General features: G+C 39.0%; 1 protein-coding gene across 45 annotated transcripts in view; it reads left to right on the top strand.

The window, feature by feature from the left end:
- Positions 1-21,333, top strand: part of lgals4 (galectin 4) — a 31,069-nt gene that overhangs the window by 8,125 nt on the left and 1,611 nt on the right. For 14 of the 45 annotated variants that reach the window (XM_052097330.1, XM_052097331.1, XM_052097332.1 and 11 more), the window contains 8 exons: positions 1,108-1,306; positions 7,183-7,296; positions 14,366-14,482; positions 14,684-14,772; positions 15,006-15,204; positions 15,294-15,407; positions 15,525-15,641; positions 21,072-21,160. In XM_052097330.1, coding sequence (XP_051953290.1) covers positions 1,108-1,306; positions 7,183-7,296; positions 14,366-14,482; positions 14,684-14,772; positions 15,006-15,204; positions 15,294-15,407; positions 15,525-15,641; positions 21,072-21,160 — 1,038 coding nt within the window. Of the gene's footprint in view, positions 1-785; positions 875-1,107; positions 1,307-1,395; positions 1,510-2,784; positions 2,902-4,868; positions 4,983-6,257; positions 6,351-7,182; positions 7,297-7,731; positions 7,821-8,341; positions 8,456-8,572; positions 8,690-9,733; positions 9,851-10,659; positions 10,774-11,208; positions 11,298-12,050; positions 12,144-13,208; positions 13,326-13,526; positions 13,616-14,365; positions 14,483-14,683; positions 14,773-15,005; positions 15,205-15,293; positions 15,408-15,524; positions 15,642-21,071; positions 21,161-21,333 lie in introns of all 45 variants that reach the window. The other 31 variants (XM_052097292.1, XM_052097290.1, XM_052097321.1 and 28 more) reach the window with 20 other exon arrangements.

Raw genomic sequence — 21,333 nt, 5'->3', positions numbered from 1 at the left:
TCCACTTCAACCCCGAATGGGCAGCAAGGTGGCCATGAACAGCTTCAGGAATGGAGGATGGCAGACTGAGGAATTTGTCTCTGAAAACCCCTTCAAAAGGGAGAGGCTTTTGAAATGTTTATCGTCCCCAAACCTGAAGGATATCAGGTATGTGCTTTGTATCCCAAACTCAAATGAACCCTAATTGTAAGCCAAGCAATTGTCTTCAAGCGGACTCTTTCACCTCGATTCCTTAGGTATTCGGTGAATGGCAAGGAGCACTACATGTTTAAGCACCGTATGCCTCTGGAAACTGTGACAGCATTAAATATCGTTGGACATATTACTGCAAACCTTTTTGGCTTCATAGAAGTAAGTTATATATTTTTAAGTTACGACAATATTGAATGGATGATCAAGCGTCAGAATCAGTGAGAATGCTGTGAAGAGTAAAAAGCTGTCTAAATACACTCTCTTTTCTCTCATTAGAACTGGAGCATACCTTCATTTACAAAAGAATCCAAGACAACAATCACCAGTCTGGGCAGCTCACGCTGGGGCCTTTCGACCGAACAGTCAGAGGTCTTACACCGGTCCAAAATCCTGTGAGTGGCAGATTATTTCAGTTACTTTTTAGTATGCAATAAAGTGTTTCTCCCAAAAGCTATTGTTACCCCATAGTTTCAAATATGTTAGGCCTTTTGAAACATTAATGAAACGCTTCATTTCCTAATTTCATGAGTTAAAAGCAACCACAAAGTTCTGGGTAACACAAGACTGATTCAATTTTGTTGTACACACTGCAGATCCTTCCCTATGTAGGCACAATTCCTGGAGGACTTAGAGCAGGAATGGCCTTGTACTTGCAGGGAGTTATTCCTACTAATGCTGACAAGTAAGCAATTGTTTTGTTGACCACATGTATGCAACCATATAAACAATGAATGCTTTCCTAGAATTCAGTCCGGAAAAGACTGTACCCTCTAATACAGACAAAATATTGTCCTATTTGTGATCTGAAATGTAGTTATTTTATAGTGGAAGAATTCATGTTGGGGTTGTAAACTTAGAAACATTTTTGTTGTTATATGGATTCGGTGGTCATAAAATGCCTGAACTTCCATGCAGGTTCGCAATAAATTTCAAGACTGGACAGTCTGACAAGGATGATGTTGCTTTCCACTTCAACCCCCGAATGGGCAGCAAGGTGGCCATGAACAGCTTCAGGAATGGAGGATGGCAGACTGAGGAATTTGTCTCTGAAAACCCCTTCAAAAAGGGAGAGGCTTTTGAAATGTTTATCGTCCCCAAACCTGAAGGATATCAGGTATGTGCTTTGTATCCCAAACTCAAATGAACCCTAATTGTAATCCAAGCAATTGTCTTCAAGCGGACTCTTTCACCTCGATTCCATAGGTATTCGTGAATGGCAAGGAGCACTACATGTTTAAGCACCGTATACCTCTGGAAAATGTGACAGTATTAAATATCCTTGGACATATTACTGCAAACCTTTTTGGCTTCATAGAAGTAAGTTTGATATTTTTATGTTACAGCAATATTGAATGGATGATCATGCGTCAGATTCAGTGAGAATGCTGTGGAGAGTAAAAAGCTGTCTAAATACACTCTCTTTTATCTCATTAGAACTGGAGCATACCTTCATTTACAAAGGAATCCAAGACAACAATCACCAGTCTGGGCAGCTCACGCTGGGGCCTTTCGACCGTACAGTCAGAGGTCTTACACCGGTCCAAAATCCTGTGAGTGACAGATCATTTCAGTTACTTTTTAGTATGCAATAAAGTGTTTCTCCCAAAAGCTATTGTTACCCCATAGTTTCAAATATGTTAGGCCTTTTGAAACATTAATGAAGCACCTAATTTCCATATTCCATGAGTTAAAAGCTACCACAAAGTTCTGGGTAACACAAGACTGATGCAATTTTGTTGCTCACACTGCAGATCCTTCCCTATGTGGGCACAATTCCTGGAGGACTTAAAGCAGGAATGGCCTTGTACTTGCAGGGAGTTATTCCTACTAATGCTGAGAAGTAAGCAATTGTTTTGTTGACCACATGTATGCAACCATATAAACAATGAATGCTTTCCTAGAATTCAGTCCGGAAAAGACTGTACCCTCTAATACAGACAAAATATTGTCCTATTTGTGATCTGAAATGTAGTTATTTTATAGTGGAAGAATTCATGTTGGGGTTGTAAACTTAGAAACATTTTTGTTGTTATATGGATTCGGTTGTCATAAAATGCCTGAACTTCCATGCAGGTTCGCCATAAATTTCAAGACTGGACAGTCTGACAAGGATGATGTTGCTTTCCACTTCAACCCCGAATGGGCAGCAAGGTGGCCATGAACAGCTTCAGGAATGGAGGATGGCAGACTGAGGAATTTGTCTCTGAAAACCCCTTCAAAAGGGAGAGGCTTTTGAAATGTTTATCGTCCCCAAACCTGAAGGATATCAGGTATGTGCTTTGTATCCCAAACTCAAATGAACCCTAATTGTAAGCCAAGCAATTGTCTTCAAGCGGACTCTTTCACCTCGATTCCTTAGGTATTCGTGAATGGCAAGGAGCACTACATGTTCAAGCACCGTATGCCTCTGGAAACTGTGACAGCATTAAATATCGTTGGACATATTACTGCAAACCTTTTTGGCTTCATAGAAGTAAGTTATGATATTTTTAAGTTACAGACAATATTGAATGGATGATCAAGCGTCAGAATCAGTGAGAATGCTGTGAAGAGTAAAAAGCTGTCTAAATACACTCTCTTTTCTCTCGTTAGAACTGGAGCATACCTTCATTTACAAAAGAATCCAAGACAACAATCACCAGTCTGGGCAGCTCACGCTGGGGCCTTTCGACCGAACAGTCAGAGGTCTTACACCCGGTCCAAAATCCTGTGAGTGGCAGATTATTTCAGTTACTTTTTAGTATGCAATAAAGTGTTTCTCCCAAAAGCTATTGTTACCCCATAGTTTCAAATATGTTAGGCCTTTTGAAACATTAATGAAACGCTTCATTTCCTAATTTCATGAGTTAAAAGCAACCACAAAGTTCTGGGTAACACAAGACTGATTCAATTTTGTTGTACACACTGCAGATCCTTCCCTATGTAGGCACAATTCCTGGAGGACTTAGAGCAGGAATGGCCTTGTACTTGCAGGGAGTTATTCCTACTAATGCTGACAAGTAAGCAATTGTTTTGTTGACCACATGTATGCAACCATATAAACAATGAATGCTTTCCTAGAATTCAGTCCGGAAAAGACTGTACCCTCTAATACAGACAAAATATTGTCCTATTTGTGATCTGAAATGTAGTTATTTTATAGTGGAAGAATTCATGTTGGGGTTGTAAACTTAGAAACATTTTTGTTGTTATATGGATTCGGTGGTCATAAAATGCCTGAACTTCCATGCAGGTTAGCAATAAATTTCAAGACTGGACAGTCTGACAAGGATGATGTTGCTTTCCACTTCAACCCCGAATGGGCAGCAAGGTGGCCATGAACAGCTTCAGGAATGGAGGATGGCAGACTGAGGAATTTGTCTCTGAAAACCCCTTCAAAAGGGAGAGGCTTTTGAAATGTTTATCGTCCCCAAACCTGAAGGATATCAGGTATGTGCTTTGTATCCCAAACTCAAATGAACCCTAATTGTAATCCAAGCAATTGTCTTCAAGCGGACTCTTTCACCTCGATTCCATAGGTATTCGTGAATGGCAAGGAGCACTACATGTTTAAGCACCGTATACCTCTGGAAAATGTGACAGTATTAAATATCGTTGGACATATTACTGCAAACCTTTTTGGCTTCATAGAAGTAAGTTATGATATTTTTAAGTTACGACAATATTGAATGGATGATCAAGCGTCAGAATCAGTGAGAATGCTGTGAAGAGTAAAAAGCTGTCTAAATACACTCTCTTTTCTCTCGTTAGAACTGGAGCATACCTTCATTTACAAAAGAATCCAAGACAACAATCACCAGTCTGGGCAGCTCACGCTGGGGCCTTTCGACCGAACAGTCAGAGGTCTTACACCGGTCCAAAATCCTGTGAGTGGCAGATTATTTCAGTTACTTTTTAGTATGCAATAAAGTGTTTCTCCCAAAAGCTATTGCTACCCCATAGTTTCAAATATGTTAGGCCTTTTGAAACATTAATGAAACGCTTCATTTCCTAATTTCATGAGTTAAAAGCAACCACAAAGTTCTGGGTAACACAAGACTGATTCAATTTTGTTGTACACACTGCAGATCCTTCCCTATGTAGGCACAATTCCTGGAGGACTTAGAGCAGGAATGGCCTTGTACTTGCAGGGAGTTATTCCTACTAATGCTGACAAGTAAGCAATTGTTTTGTTGACCACATGTATGCAACCATATAAACAATGAATGCTTTCCTAGAATTCAGTCCGGAAAAGACTGTACCCTCTAATACAGACAAAATATTGTCCTATTTGTGATCTGAAATGTAGTTATTTTATAGTGGAAGAATTCATGTTGGGGTTGTAAACTTAGAAACATTTTTGTTGTTATATGGATTCGGTGGTCATAAAATGCCTGAACTTCCATGCAGGTTACGCAATAAATTTCAAGACTGGACAGTCTGACAAGGATGATGTTGCTTTCCACTTCAACCCCGAATGGGCAGCAAGGTGGCCATGAACAGCTTCAGGAATGGAGGATGGCAGACTGAGGAATTTGCCTCTGAAAACCCCTTCAAAAGGGAGAGGCTTTTGAAATGTTTATCGTCCCCAAACCTGAAGGATATCAGGTATGTGCTTTGTATCCCAAACTCAAATGAACCCTAATTGTAATCCAAGCAATTGTCTTCAAGCGGACTCTTTCACCTCGATTCCATAGGTATTCGTGAATGGCAAGGAGCACTACATGTTTAAGCACCGTATACCTCTGGAAAATGTGACAGTATTAAATATCCTTGGACATATTACTGCAAACCTTTTTGGCTTCATAGAAGTAAGTTTGATATTTTTATGTTACAGCAATATTGAATGGATGATCATGCGTCAGATTCAGTGAGAATGCTGTGGAGAGTAAAAAGCTGTCTAAATACACTCTCTTTTATCTCATTAGAACTGGAGCATACCTTCATTTACAAAGGAATCCAAGACAACAATCACCAGTCTGGGCAGCTCACGCTGGGGCCTTTCGACCGTACAGTCAGAGGTCTTACACCGGTCCAAAATCCTGTGAGTGACAGATCATTTCAATTACTTTTTAGTATGCAATAAAGTGTTTCTCCCAAAAGCTATTGTTACCCCATAGTTTCAAATATGTTAGGCCTTTTGAAACATTAATGAAGCACCTAATTTCCATATTCCATGAGTTAAAAGCTACCACAAAGTTCTGGGTAACACAAGACTGATGCAATTTTGTTGCTCACACTGCAGATCCTTCCCTATGTGGGCACAATTCCTGGAGGACTTAAAGCAGGAATGGCCTTGTACTTGCAGGGAGTTATTCCTACTAATGCTGAGAAGTAAGCAATTGTTTTGTTGACCACATGTATGCAACCATATAAACAATGAATGCTTTCCTAGAATTCAGTCCGGAAAAGACTGTACCCTCTAATACAGACAAAATATTGTCCTATTTGTGATCTGAAATGTAGTTATTTTATAGTGGAAGAATTCATGTTGGGGTTGTAAACTTAGAAACATTTTTGTTGTTATATGGATTCGGTTGTCATAAAATGCCTGAACTTCCATGCAGGTTCAGCCATAAATTTCAAGACTGGACAGTCTGACAAGGATGATGTTGCTTTCCACTTCAACCCCGAATGGGCAGCAAGGTGGCCATGAACAGCTTCAGGAATGGAGGATGGCAGACTGAGGAATTTGTCTCTGAAAACCCCTTCAAAAGGGAGAGGCTTTTGAAATGTTTATCGTCCCCAAACCTGAAGGATATCAGGTATGTGCTTTGTATCCCAAACTCAAATGAACCCTAATTGTAAGCCAAGCAATTGTCTTCAAGCGGACTCTTTCACCTCGATTCCTTAGGTATTAGGTGAATGGCAAGGAGCACTACATGTTCAAGCACCGTATGCCTCTGGAAACCGTGACAGCATTAAATATCGTTGGACATATTAGCGTAAACCTTTTTGGCTTCATAGAAGTAAGTTATATATTTTTAAGTTACGACAATATTGAATGGATGATCAAGCGTCAGAATCAGTGAGAATGCTGTGAAGAGTAAAAAGCTGTCTAAATACACTCTCTTTTCTCTCGTTAGAACTGGAGCATACCTTCATTTACAAAAGAATCCAAGACAACAATCACCAGTCTGGGCAGCTCACGCTGGGGCCTTTCGACCGAACAGTCAGAGGTCTTACACCGGTCCAAAATCCTGTGAGTGGCAGATTATTTCAGTTACTTTTAGTATGCAATAAAGTGTTTCTCCCAAAAGCTATTGCTACCCCATAGTTTCAAATATGTTAGGCCTTTTGAAACATTAATGAAACGCTTCATTTCCTAATTTCATGAGTTAAAAGCAACCACAAAGTTCTGGGTAACACAAGACTGATTCAATTTTGTTGTACACACTGCAGATCCTTCCCTATGTAGGCACAATTCCTGGAGGACTTAGAGCAGGAATGGCCTTGTACTTGCAGGGAGTTATTCCTACTAATGCTGACAAGTAAGCAATTGTTTTGTTGACCACATGTATGCAACCATATAAACAATGAATGCTTTCCTAGAATTCAGTCCGGAAAAGACTGTACCCTCTAATACAGACAAAATATTGTCCTATTTGTGATCTGAAATGTAGTTATTTTATAGTGGAAGAATTCATGTTGGGGTTGTAAACTTAGAAACATTTTTGTTGTTATATGGATTCGGTGGTCATAAAATGCCTGAACTTCCATGCAGGTTACGCAATAAATTTCAAGACTGGACAGTCTGACAAGGATGATGTTGCTTTCCACTTCAACCCCGAATGGGCAGCAAGGTGGCCATGAACAGCTTCAGGAATGGAGGATGGCAGACTGAGGAATTTGTCTCTGAAAACCCCTTCAAAAGGGAGAGGCTTTTGAAATGTTTATCGTCCCCAAACCTGAAGGATATCAGGTATGTGCTTTGTATCCCAAACTCAAATGAACCCTAATTGTAATCCAAGCAATTGTCTTCAAGCGGACTCTTTCACCTCGATTCCATAGGTATTCGTGAATGGCAAGGAGCACTACATGTTTAAGCACCGTATACCTCTGGAAAATGTGACAGTATTAAATATCCTTGGACATATTACTGCAAACCTTTTTGGCTTCATAGAAGTAAGTTTGATATTTTTATGTTACAGCAATATTGAATGGATGATCATGCGTCAGATTCAGTGAGAATGCTGTGGAGAGTAAAAAGCTGTCTAAATACACTCTCTTTTATCTCATTAGAACTGGAGCATACCTTCATTTACAAAGGAATCCAAGACAACAATCACCAGTCTGGGCAGCTCACAGCTGGGGCCTTTCGACCGTACAGTCAGAGGTCTTACACCGGTCCAAAATCCTGTGAGTGACAGATCATTTCAGTTACTTTTTAGTATGCAATAAAGTGTTTCTCCCAAAAGCTATTGTTACCCCATAGTTTCAAATATGTTAGGCCTTTTGAAACATTAATGAAGCACCTAATTTCCATATTCCATGAGTTAAAAGCTACCACAAAGTTCTGGGTAACACAAGACTGATGCAATTTTGTTGCTCACACTGCAGATCCTTCCCTATGTGGGCACAATTCCTGGAGGACTTAAAGCAGGAATGGCCTTGTACTTGCAGGGAGTTATTCCTACTAATGCTGAGAAGTAAGCAATTGTTTTGTTGACCACATGTATGCAACCATATAAACAATGAATGCTTTCCTAGAATTCAGTCCGGAAAAGACTGTACCCTCTAATACAGACAAAATATTGTCCTATTTGTGATCTGAAATGTAGTTATTTTATAGTGGAAGAATTCATGTTGGGGTTGTAAACTTAGAAACATTTTTGTTGTTATATGGATTCGGTTGTCATAAAATGCCTGAACTTCCATGCAGGTTACGCCATAAATTTCAAGACTGGACAGTCTGACAAGGATGATGTTGCTTTCCACTTCAACCCCGAATGGGCAGCAAGGTGGCCATGAACAGCTTCAGGAATGGAGGATGGCAGACTGAGGAATTTGTCTCTGAAAACCCCTTCAAAAGGGAGAGGCTTTTGAAATGTTTATCGATCCCCAAACCTGAAGGATATCAGGTATGTGCTTTGTATCCCAAACTCAAATGAACCCTAATTGTAAGCCAAGCAATTGTCTTCAAGCGGACTCTTTCACCTCGATTCCTTAGGTATTCGTGAATGGCAAGGAGCACTACATGTTCAAGCACCGTATGCCTCTGGAAACCGTGACAGCATTAAATATCGTTGGACATATTAACGTAAACCTTTTTGGCTTCATAGAAGTAAGTTATATATTTTTAAGTTACGACAATATTGAATGGATGATCAAGCGTCAGAATCAGTGAGAATGCTGTGAAGAGTAAAAAGCTGTCTAAATACACTCTCTTTTCTCTCGTTAGAACTGGAGCATACCTTCATTTACAAAAGAATCCAAGACAACAATCACCAGTCTGGGCAGCTCACGCTGGGGCCTTTCGACCGAACAGTCAGAGGTCTTACACCCGGTCCAAAATCCTGTGAGTGGCAGATTATTTCAGTTACTTTTTAGTATGCAATAAAGTGTTTCTCCCAAAAGCTATTGCTACCCCATAGTTTCAAATATGTTAGGCCTTTTGAAACATTAATGAAACGCTTCATTTCCTAATTTCATGAGTTAAAAGCAACCACAAAGTTCTGGGTAACACAAGACTGATTCAATTTTGTTGTACACACTGCAGATCCTTCCCTATGTAGGCACAATTCCTGGAGGACTTAGAGCAGGAATGGCCTTGTACTTGCAGGGAGTTATTCCTACTAATGCTGACAAGTAAGCAATTGTTTTGTTGACCACATGTATGCAACCATATAAACAATGAATGCTTTCCTAGAATTCAGTCCGGAAAAGACTGTACCCTCTAATACAGACAAAATATTGTCCTATTTGTGATCTGAAATGTAGTTATTTTATAGTGGAAGAATTCATGTTGGGGTTGTAAACTTAGAAACATTTTTGTTGTTATATGGATTCGGTGGTCATAAAATGCCTGAACTTCCATGCAGGTTACGCAATAAATTTCAAGACTGGACAGTCTGACAAGGATGATGTTGCTTTCCACTTCAACCCCGAATGGGCAGCAAGGTGGCCATGAACAGCTTCAGGAATGGAGGATGGCAGACTGAGGAATTTGCCTCTGAAAACCCCTTCAAAAAGGGAGAGGCTTTTGAAATGTTTATCGATCCCCAAACCTGAAGGATATCAGGTATGTGCTTTGTATCCCAAACTCAAATGAACCCTAATTGTAATCCAAGCAATTGTCTTCAAGCGGACTCTTTCACCTCGATTCCATAGGTATTACGTGAATGGCAAGGAGCACTACATGTTTAAGCACCGTATACCTCTGGAAAATGTGACAGTATTAAATATCCTTGGACATATTACTGCAAACCTTTTTGGCTTCATAGAAGTAAGTTTGATATTTTTATGTTACAGCAATATTGAATGGATGATCATGCGTCAGATTCAGTGAGAATGCTGTGGAGAGTAAAAAGCTGTCTAAATACACTCTCTTTTCTGTCGTTAGAACTGGAGCATACCTTCATTTACAAAAGAATCCAAGACAACAATCACCAGTCTGGGCAGCTCACGCTGGGGCCTTTCGACCGAACAGTCAGAGGTCTTACACCCGGTCCAAAATCCTGTGAGTGGCAGATTATTTCAGTTACTTTTTAGTATGCAATAAAGTGTTTCTCCCAAAAGCTATTGCTACCCCATAGTTTCAAATATGTTAGGCCTTTTGAAACATTAATGAAACGCTTCATTTCCTAATTTCATGAGTTAAAAGCAACCACAAAGTTCTGGGTAACACAAGACTGATTCAATTTTGTTGTACACACTGCAGATCCTTCCCTATGTAGGCACAATTCCTGGAGGACTTAGAGCAGGAATGGCCTTGTACTTGCAGGGAGTTATTCCTACTAATGCTGACAAGTAAGCAATTGTTTTGTTGACCACATGTATGCAACCATATAAACAATGAATGCTTTCCTAGAATTCAGTCCGGAAAAGACTGTACCCTCTAATACAGACAAAATATTGTCCTATTTGTGATCTGAAATGTAGTTATTTTATAGTGGAAGAATTCATGTTGGGGTTGTAAACTTAGAAACATTTTTGTTGTTATATGGATTCGGTGGTCATAAAATGCCTGAACTTCCATGCAGGTTCGCAATAAATTTCAAGACTGGACAGTCTGACAAGGATGATGTTGCTTTCCACTTCAACCCCGAATGGGCAGCAAGGTGGCCATGAACAGCTTCAGGAATGGAGGATGGCAGACTGAGGAATTTGTCTCTGAAAACCCCTTCAAAAGGGAGAGGCTTTTGAAATGTTTATCGTCCCCAAACCTGAAGGATATCAGGTATGTGCTTTGTATCCCAAACTCAAATGAACCCTAATTGTAATCCAAGCAATTGTCTTCAAGCGGACTCTTTCACCTCGATTCCATAGGTATTCGTGAATGGCAAGGAGCACTACATGTTTAAGCACCGTATACCTCTGGAAAATGTGACAGTATTAAATATCCTTGGACATATTACTGCAAACCTTTTTGGCTTCATAGAAGTAAGTTTGATATTTTTATGTTACAGCAATATTGAATGGATGATCATGCGTCAGATTCAGTGAGAATGCTGTGGAGAGTAAAAAGCTGTCTAAATACACTCTCTTTTATCTCATTAGAACTGGAGCATACCTTCATTTACAAAGGACTCCAAGACAACAATCACCAGTCTGGGCAGCTCACGCTGGGGCCTTTCGACCGTACAGTCAGAGGTCTTACACCCGGTCCAAAATCCAGTGAGTGACAGATCATTTCAGTTACTTTTTAGTATGCAATAAAGTGTTTCTCCCAAAAGCTATTGTTACCCCATAGTTTCAAATATGTTAGGCCTTTTGAAACATTAATGAAGCACCTAATTTCCATATTCCATGAGTTAAAAGCTACCACAAAGTTCTGGGTAACACAAGACTGATGCAATTTTGTTGCTCACACTGCAGATCCTTCCCTATGTGGGCACAATTCCTGGAGGACTTAAAGCAGGAATGGCCTTGTACTTGCAGGGAGTTATTCCTACTAATGCTGAGAAGTAAGCAATTGTTTTGTTGACCACATGTATGCAACCATATAAACAATGAATGCTTTCCTAGAATTCAGTCCGGAAAAGACTGTACCCTCTAATACAGACAAAATATTGTCCTATTTGTGATCTGAAATGTAGTTATTTTATAGTGGAAGAATTCATGTTGGGGTTGTAAACTTAGAAACATTTTTGTTGTTATATGGATTCGGTTGTCATAAAATGCCTGAACTTCCATGCAGGTTCGCCATAAATTTCAAGACTGGACAGTCTGACAAGGATGATGTTGCTTTCCACTTCAACCCCGAATGGGCAGCAAGGTGGCCATGAACAGCTTCAGGAATGGAGGATGGCAGACTGAGGAATTTGTCTCTGAAAACCCCTTCAAAAGGGAGAGGCTTTTGAAATGTTTATCGTCCCCAAACCTGAAGGATATCAGGTATGTGCTTTGTATCCCAAACTCAAATGAACCCTAATTGTAAGCCAAGCAATTGTCTTCAAGCGGACTCTTTCACCTCGATTCCTTAGGTATTACGTGAATGGCAAGGAGCACTACATGTTCAAGCACCGTATGCCTCTGGAAACCGTGACAGCATTAAATATCGTTGGACATATTACTGCAAACCTTTTTGGCTTCATAGAAGTAAGTTATGATATTTTTAAGTTACAGACAATATTGAATGGATGATCAAGCGTCAGAATCAGTGAGAATGCTGTGAAGAGTAAAAAGCTGTCTAAATACACTCTCTTTTCTCTCGTTAGAACTGGAGCATACCTTCATTTACAAAAGAATCCAAGACAACAATCACCAGTCTGGGCAGCTCACGCTGGGGCCTTTCGACCGAACAGTCAGAGGTCTTACACCGGTCCAAAATCCTGTGAGTGACAGATCATTTCAGTTACTTTTTAGTATGCAATAAAGTGTTTCTCCCAAAAGCTATTGCTACCCCATAGTTTCAAATATGTTAGGCCTTTTGAAACATTAATGAAGCACCTCATTTCCTATATTTCATGAGTTAAAAGCAACCACAAAGTTCTGGGTAACACAAGACTGATTCAATTTTGTTGTACACACTGCAGATCCTTCCCTATGTAGGCACAATTCCTGGAGGACTTAGAGCAGGAATGGCCTTGTACTTGCAGGGAGTTATTCCTACTAATGCTGACAAGTAAGCAATTGTTTTGTTGACCACATGTATGCAACCATATAAACAATGAATGCTTTCCTAGAATTCAGTCCGGAAAAGACTGTACCCTCTAATACAGACAAAATATTGTCCTATTTGTGATCTGAAATGTAGTTATTTTATAGTGGAAGAATTCATGTTGGGGTTGTAAACTTAGAAACATTTTTGTTGTTATATGGATTCGGTGGTCATAAAATGCCTGAACTTCCATGCAGGTTCGCAATAAATTTCAAGACTGGACAGTCTGACAAGGATGATGTTGCTTTCCACTTCAACCCCGAATGGGCAGCAAGGTGGCCATGAACAGCTTCAGGAATGGAGGATGGCAGACTGAGGAATTTGTCTCTGAAAACCCCTTCAAAAGGGAGAGGCTTTTGAAATGTTTATCGATCCCCAAACCTGAAGGATATCAGGTATGTGCTTTGTATCCCAAACTCAAATGAACCCTAATTGTAATCCAAGCAATTGTCTTCAAGCGGACTCTTTCACCTCGATTCCATAGGTATTCGTGAATGGCAAGGAGCACTACATGTTTAAGCACCGTATACCTCTGGAAAATGTGACAGTATTAAATATCCTTGGACATATTACTGCAAACCTTTTTGGCTTCATAGAAGTAAGTTTGATATTTTTAAGTTACGACAATATTGAATGGATGATCAAGCGTCAGAATCAGTGAGAATGCTGTGAAGAGTAAAAAGCTGTCTAAATACACTCTCTTTTCTCTCGTTAGAACTGGAGCATACCTTCATTTACAAAAGAATCCAAGACAACAATCACCAGTCTGGGCAGCTCACGCTGGGGCCTTTCGACCGAAGAGTCAGAGGTCTTACACCCGGTCCAAAATCCTGTGAGTGGCAGATTATTTCAGTTACTTTTTAGTATGCAATAAAGTGTTTCTCCCAAAAGCTATTGCTACCCCATAGTTTCAAATATGTTAGGCCTTTTGAAACATTAATGAAACGCTTCATTTCCTAATTTCATGAGTTAAAAGCAACCACAAAGTTCTGGGTAACACAAGACTGATTCAATTTTGTTGTACACACTGCAGATCCTTCCCTATGTAGGCACAATTCCTGGAGGACTTAGAGCAGGAATGGCCTTGTACTTGCAGGGAGTTATTCCTACTAATGCTGACAAGTAAGCAATTGTTTTGTTGACCACATGTATGCAACCATATAAACAATGAATGCTTTCCTAGAATTCAGTCCGGAAAAGACTGTACCCTCTAATACAGACAAAATATTGTCCTATTTGTGATCTGAAATGTAGTTATTTTATAGTGGAAGAATTCATGTTGGGGTTGTAAACTTAGAAACATTTTTGTTGTTATATGGATTCGGTGGTCATAAAATGCCTGAACTTCCATGCAGGTTCGCAATAAATTTCAAGACTGGACAGTCTGACAAGGATGATGTTGCTTTCCACTTCAACCCCGAATGGGCAGCAAGGTGGCCATGAACAGCTTCAGGAATGGAGGATGGCAGACTGAGGAATTTGTCTCTGAAAACCCCTTCAAAAGGGAGAGGCTTTTGAAATGTTTATCGTCCCCAAACCTGAAGGATATCAGGTATGTGCTTTGTATCCCAAACTCAAATGAACCCTAATTGTAATCCAAGCAATTGTCTTCAAGCGGACTCTTTCACCTCGATTCCATAGGTATTCGTGAATGGCAAGGAGCACTACATGTTTAAGCACCGTATACCTCTGGAAAATGTGACAGTATTAAATATCCTTGGACATATTACTGCAAACCTTTTTGGCTTCATAGAAGTAAGTTTGATATTTTTATGTTACAGCAATATTGAATGGATGATCATGCGTCAGATTCAGTGAGAATGCTGTGGAGAGTAAAAAGATGTCTAAATACACTCTCTTTTATCTCATTAGAACTGGAGCATACCTTCATTTACAAAGGACTCCAAGACAACAATCACCAGTCTGGGCAGCTCACAGTGGGGCCTTTCGACCGTACAGTCAGAGGTCTTACACCCGGTCCAAAATCCAGTGAGTGACAGATCATTTCAGTTACTTTTTAGTATGCAATAAAGTGTTTCTCCCAAAAGCTATTGTTACCCCATAGTTTCAAATATGTTAGGCCTTTTGAAACATTAATGAAGCACCTAATTTCCATATTCCATGAGTTAAAAGCTACCACAAAGTTCTGGGTAACACAAGACTGATGCAATTTTGTTGCTCACACTGCAGATCCTTCCCTATGTGGGCACAATTCCTGGAGGACTTAAAGCAGGAATGGCCTTGTACTTGCAGGGAGTTATTCCTACTAATGCTGAGAAGTAAGCAATTGTTTTGTTGACCACATGTATGCAACCATATAAACAATGAATGCTTTCCTAGAATTTAGTCCGGAAAAGACTGTACCCTCTAATACAGACAGAATATTGTCCTATTTGTGATCTGAAATGTAGTTATTTTACAGTGGAAGAATTCATGTTGGGGTTGTAAACTTAGAAACATTTTTGTTGTTATATGGATTCGGTTGTCATAAAATGCCTGAACTTCCATGCAGGTTCGCCATAAATTTCAAGACTGGACAGTCTGACAAGGATGATGTTGCTTTCCACTTCAACCCCCGAATGGGCAGCAAGGTGGCCATGAACAGCTTCAGGAATGGAGGATGGCAGACTGAGGAATTTGTCTCTGAAAACCCCTTCAAAAAGGGAGAGGCTTTTGAAATGTTTATCGTCCCCAAACCTGAAGGATATCAGGTATGTGCTTTGTATCCCAAACTCAAATGAATCCTAATTGTAAGCCAAGCAATTGTCTTCAAGCGGACTCTTTCACCTCGATTCCTTAGGTATTCGTGAATGGCAAGGAGCACTACATGTTCAAGCACCGTATGCCTCTGGAAACCGTGACAGCATTAAATATCGTTGGACATATTAACGCAAACCTTTTTGGCTTCATAGAAGTAAGTTATATATTTTTAAGTTACGACAATATTGAATGGATGATCAAGCGTCAGAATCAGTGAGAATGCTGTGAAGAGTAAAAAGCTGTCTAAATACACTCTCTTTTCTCTCGTTAGAACTGGAGCATACCTTCATTTACAAAAGAATCCAAGACAACAATCACCAGTCTGGGCAGCTCACGCTGGGGCCTTTCGACCGTACAGTCTGAGGTCTTACACCCGGTCCAAAATCCTGTGAGTGGCAGATCATTTTAGTTACTTTTTAGTGTGCTATAAATTGCAAGCATCCTTATCGACAATCATTAGGTTTAATGAATGAAAATCGATTAATCATAAATAATAACAATAATAATCTGTAAGGCATACCTTTTACAACACACATGTTTTATTAAGCATGCATTTCTAATGTGAGACTTTCTAGAATTATGGACAGGTTATCTATTGCTTGTTTAACAAATGTGGTCTTACTCCAGCAATTTCAGCATTACAATCACCATCCAGGTGAGGTAACAGATCATAACATTTTTATTTGTAAATCAGTGTCACTAAAAACAGACTGAGAAGTTATCTTTAAAGCACATTCATGTACAACTAAAAGAAACTCAAACTTTACCGCACTAATGATATCAGTTCAGCATTTATGTGTGTGATTAGATTGTGAATACGAAATTACACGTATTCGAGCACTTTGATATGTTTGATTGACAAAACCTTTCCAAATACATAGTGCCGCATGATTCTATGACACACAGGAAATTCAAATAACATTTAAAATATGTTCAACAGGAGCTGCTTAGATGTTCATTATAAAGATAAGATGCTTGCTCACCTTCAAATGATTCAGTAGATCTGACACAGAAGTGGATAGGAAATTAACTTTTGAAAGGCAGAGATTACCTTGCACAGTAATGTTTTTGCCCTGTGTCTCTTTAAAGTAAAATGATATTTGTAAATCCAATGGTCAAATGCTGTGTGGGACACTCCATCTTCAGTAGTATCAGGTCAGTGTGTGCAATTCCACAACCCTCCGAAAAGACTGAAAGATTTACTAAATGTATCAGCAGTGGGCTGATTGCGAATGGAAAGAAAAAATAAGAGAATCAATAAATTGTTAACTGTTTATTGACATTTTCTGAATAACATGTATTCATGTAATCCATACGAAGGTAACTATAATCTGATAATGAGTATTATAAAATGTAATTTACTGTAATTACAAGTACTTAATTTTTGTAATTTTATTATGTAACCCAGATTACATGTAATCAGTTACTACCCAGCACTGCCTCTACACTGGTGAAGATGAATGCAGCTCATGCTCTCCCAGCAAGAACTTTATGGCCTTGTGGATGATATAGGCAGATTGACAATGCTTGTTGTCATGTTGTACTTTGACACACTATCACAGTTTATGCAGTAAATATAATGTTCAGTTATAAACAGGGCTCGACAATAAGGACTACCCGATGGCCCGGGGCCAGTTTGAGAGAGATTCAGGCCAGGTGTTAGAACTGTCACTTGACTGATCAAGCCAGAGCAGCATTTCTAACATAAGTGAAAGCAAACAACAAGTGAGAGAGCTAAAATTACAAAAATTACTGAGTGAACGAAGTCTTTTAACCAAGCACTCAGAGACAAGGGAGCGTAATTATTTAGCTCGTAAAAATGTGCGCGTATAATATAGGCTACTCTATGCTTGGGATGCACGATCATGACTAAAATAAAAAAATAAACTATAAATTTTTGCCCTTGATATTGTAATCATGATTATTAAAATGTTAATTAAACTGAATTTCAATGATGAATATGAGTTGTGCTCCAGTTTCTATTAAGCATTAAATATTATAATAATATCTGTTAAGTTAGGTCTAATAAAAGTTATTTTAAATGTATATCTATGGTATTTAAGAAATATATATAGGTTCTTTCTGAACTATTGACAAAATTGAGTGTATCGGGAGCCAGCTGGTAGATATAGCTGTGCAGTGTGTAAACCTCACTCTCCTGACCTCAACTGATGCTAGGCTGTAGCCTTTAGCCTCCTTGTTAAAGTAGGCTACGCCGATTCGGGTCCCGTTCGAAACGGGGCAAGCAAGGCTGGTTACACATTCATCCCTTTTAATTTGCTGCCTTCGATACAATAGATCATGAAATTCTTCTCAGTCGTCTGGAGTGTTGGGTTAGTGTGCAGGGTATAGCTCTTCAGTGGTTTGCTTCATATTTAAAAGGCAGGACAGTTGCTGTGAATCTGGGAGACTTCTCTTCCACATTGGCCCCTTTAGTTTGTGGTGTCCCTCAGGGGTCGATTTTGGGACCGTTGCTATTTTCGCTCTACATGCTTCCTTTAAGCAGTGTTTTTCGAAAGTATAGCATTTCATATCATTGCTATGCAGACGATCTCCAATTTTATTTTCCTGTGAGGCTAGATAACACCTGTTCGTTGGACAAAGTACAGGAATGTTTCAGTGACATTAAACTCTGGCTATCCAGCAGCTTTCTCCAATTGAATGAGAGTAAAACTGAGGTTTTGATTGTAGGCTCTCCCGTCTTATCTTGCTTTCCTGATCATTTGGGATCTTTATCCCTAAAGACTGAGAATCATGTAAAGAGTTTAGGGGTAATCATGGACTCATCACTTAACTTTAAGAAACAGATTGGTGCTGTTGTCAAAGGAAGCTTTTTTAACCTGAGATCAATTGCTAAAGTAAAGCATTTTTTATCTAGTGAGGATTTAGAAATTGTAGTTCATTCTTTTATTACATCTAAGCTTGACTACTGCAATTCTTTATATATCGGTCTCCCCCAATCTGCTTGTCCGCCTACAGTTAGTGCAGAATGCAGCGGCAAGGCTTTTAACGGGGGTGCGAAAGAGAGAACATATTACTCCGGTACTGCAATCCCTACATTGGCTTCCGGTCAAATTTAGGATTGATTTTAAAATTCTCTTGTTTGTTTACAAGGCATTGTCAGGCCTTGCCCCGCAGTACATCAGAGATCTTATAGTTCCTTACTCTCCTTTTAGAGTTCTCAGGTCCTCCGATCAACGACTTTTAAAGGTACCTCGTTGTAATTTAAAATCAAAAGGAGATCGTGCTTTTTCCGTGGTAGGTCCCAAACTTTGGAATAGTCTCCCATTCCATGTGAGATCAGCTCCATCGATTACAACTTTTAAGTCTTATTTAAAAACGTATTTATTTTCTTTAGCTTCTGAATAGTGTATGTCTGTTTTTTGTTGTATGATTTTCATGTTATTATTCTGTAAAGCACTTTGGAGCAACGTCTGTTGTTTAAAAATGTGCTATATAAATAAAGTTGCTTGCTTGCTTGCTTAATTTTCAATAGTGGTCTTGTTCATATAAGATCGCCGTTAGATCATTTGTGAAAGGTTTAAATCTGCCAATAGCAGCAGCGTGGCAAATGGTCTTATTTGAGGAGACTCGTTAACAATGATGGTGATTCGTGAACCATGTAATTCATGCCATTTTCCTTAAGTTGGCTACACCTTCAAAACAAGTTAAGCTGAATGACTTTATTGCTATTTTATACAAATCAATCTTGCATTGGCATAATTATTAACAAGAAAAAACTAAACTGTTATTAAATTTTTTATAATTTGTACACATAAATCGAGCAACATGATGGACTCTCCCATTACAATGACTTCTGTCTCTCACGGAAGGTTTATACTGTTTGAGCGCCGCAGTTAAGCGCAACGTCACTGACGCTTCAAACAGTGTTCTGCACTCTCATGAATGCTCTCATTAAAAACTAAACTGTCTAATCAGAATAAATAAATTATGTACACCTTGTCTATGCCTTGATTAGAACATGAGCATTGTCGCATTGCTCATTTGCAGTGTATTTACCGTTGCAACCAAGCGACACAGCATGCAGTGTATCCAAAATAATTCCAAAGTAGCCTACATTTCGCTTTTGTTCGACAGCTTCTTTTTGAGTGTGATGTTGTTTCTTCAGTATTTTTTTCCATGTGCCACAGCAACCAAAGGTGATACAAAAAGCAAGCATTTGGGCAACAGACTGTCTAAAACTTGCACTTTAGTATCAGTTGTCATTACTCATGAGACGGAGGGCTAAGTTCTCTGATTGGCCATTGCCATTTCATTGCTCAACGGACATGTCTGTCATTGGTTAGAATACTCAACCGCTGCAAAAAGTAAATTGTAAATAGAAACCATTCAGAATTAATGCTGTAACGTTACATAATTGTGGCAGCCGTTAATCATAATCGCAATTCGTTTTTAGATTAATTGTGCAGCCCTACTCGACGCATTAAGACACAGTCACGTGAGCGCACAAGGGTGTGCGTACACCGTGCACGCTGTCCTTTATAGAACTGTCTTCGCTCTTTTCCAAGTGCCTTAGCAGCAGCCCAATGTGTGGAAAATAGCAGGAAAACCCCCACTTGAATTTCGTAGCTGGAATGCAACATTTTTCACAATGTGTGAAATTCCCAATTTTTTTCACTTTAACATGTTGGTTAAAATTAGTAATCCACACATTGGAACATAAACAAATCAGAAGTTTATTTTTATAAGACTGTAAATCCATGTCTCCATTCATCTCTCGCATCTGTTTAACGCGCATGCGCTCTCATAAAATAAAGAGTTTATACAGAGTGCTAGTATTGTTCACACGGTAAAAATAAAGCGCCTTTTGTCTCATAAATTCGCCTTCAGAGATGAAGTGCTAAATGAAACGTAATAAACTGTGTTAAACCCCTTTTCTACACGTGCCTTGAAATCACGAGCTGCTCAATATACAAAATGTATACATTTTATACGTAAACATTAATTCTACACGATAATGTGTTTGATATAAAAAGAAACAAAATCACTGTCTATTATTATAATCAGAGCTGTTCAGCTCGAATAAGATATTTAAAACAGTCTACTTCATATTCCTCATAACACACCTGTTACATGTCTCATTTCTGGACTGTACCTGGTATTTTTGTTTGTATATCAGTCAGTGGTATTCAATATTTCAATATTTATTTGATTCAGCCAATAATAATTTCTTTAACTCTTTGATACTGCCTGTGCAAGCATTACACATAGCCCAAACGTTGACAGCATGACTAATATGGTGACTGAAAACCCATCGTTTGCTCCACAGAACTCTATAAAGTGCTTTAATGGGATTATATAAGGCATAAATCATATCTTGAAAATTATAAATGTGATACAATTTTGAGGGACACTGTCTAAAAGAAATATTTAGCTTCGGACACATTTATTTAAAGTCATGAAGGTAAAAACTGCTATTTGTCATTTTTGTGTTGGGGCAAGTGAACATTTTGGCAGGGCAAGTGAAAATCTGAAGCACTGGTTCAACCAGTCCAGTAGAAAAAAATCTTTAGCACTGAGCCCTGTAGAGAAACGTTCCATGATTACATTGAGCCCACTTGATCTTACAAGCCTTCTTTATTATTGCATGATGCTGAGAGGACATGACATGCAGCACACAAGCAGAAGTGCGCACTCTAGCGGTGGATTACTGTTTAGATAATCTTTTCTCTATCTGCTGGCATGAAATGAACGAATCAACTATGAAAATCTAAATAGATCAAATAATTAACATCAAATAATCGGCCATTGATTTTTCATTAACATACCTAACATATATATTTTTCCCTCACTGCAGACTCTTCCCTATGAGGGCCCAATTGCCGGGGGTCTGAGAGCAGGAATGGCCTTGTACTTTGATGGAAATGTTCCTACTAATGCTGACCGGTAAGCTATTCTTTTGTTGCCAATGTGTTTGCGACCATATACAAAATGAATGTGTTTTTAGGACCGTTATGACTTCTATATGCACTGAATATTAAACTCTTTATGATCTGAAATGTAGTTATTTTATGGTGGAAGAATTCATCATGGGGCTGGAAAGAATGTTTGCTGTTATT

This window comes from Xyrauchen texanus, chromosome 29 (genome assembly GCF_025860055.1).
Source record: "Xyrauchen texanus isolate HMW12.3.18 chromosome 29, RBS_HiC_50CHRs, whole genome shotgun sequence".
NCBI lineage: Eukaryota > Metazoa > Chordata > Actinopteri > Cypriniformes > Catostomidae > Xyrauchen > Xyrauchen texanus.
The sequence above is the reverse complement of the archived record's forward strand: the minus strand, read 5'-3'. Positions and strand labels throughout refer to the sequence as shown.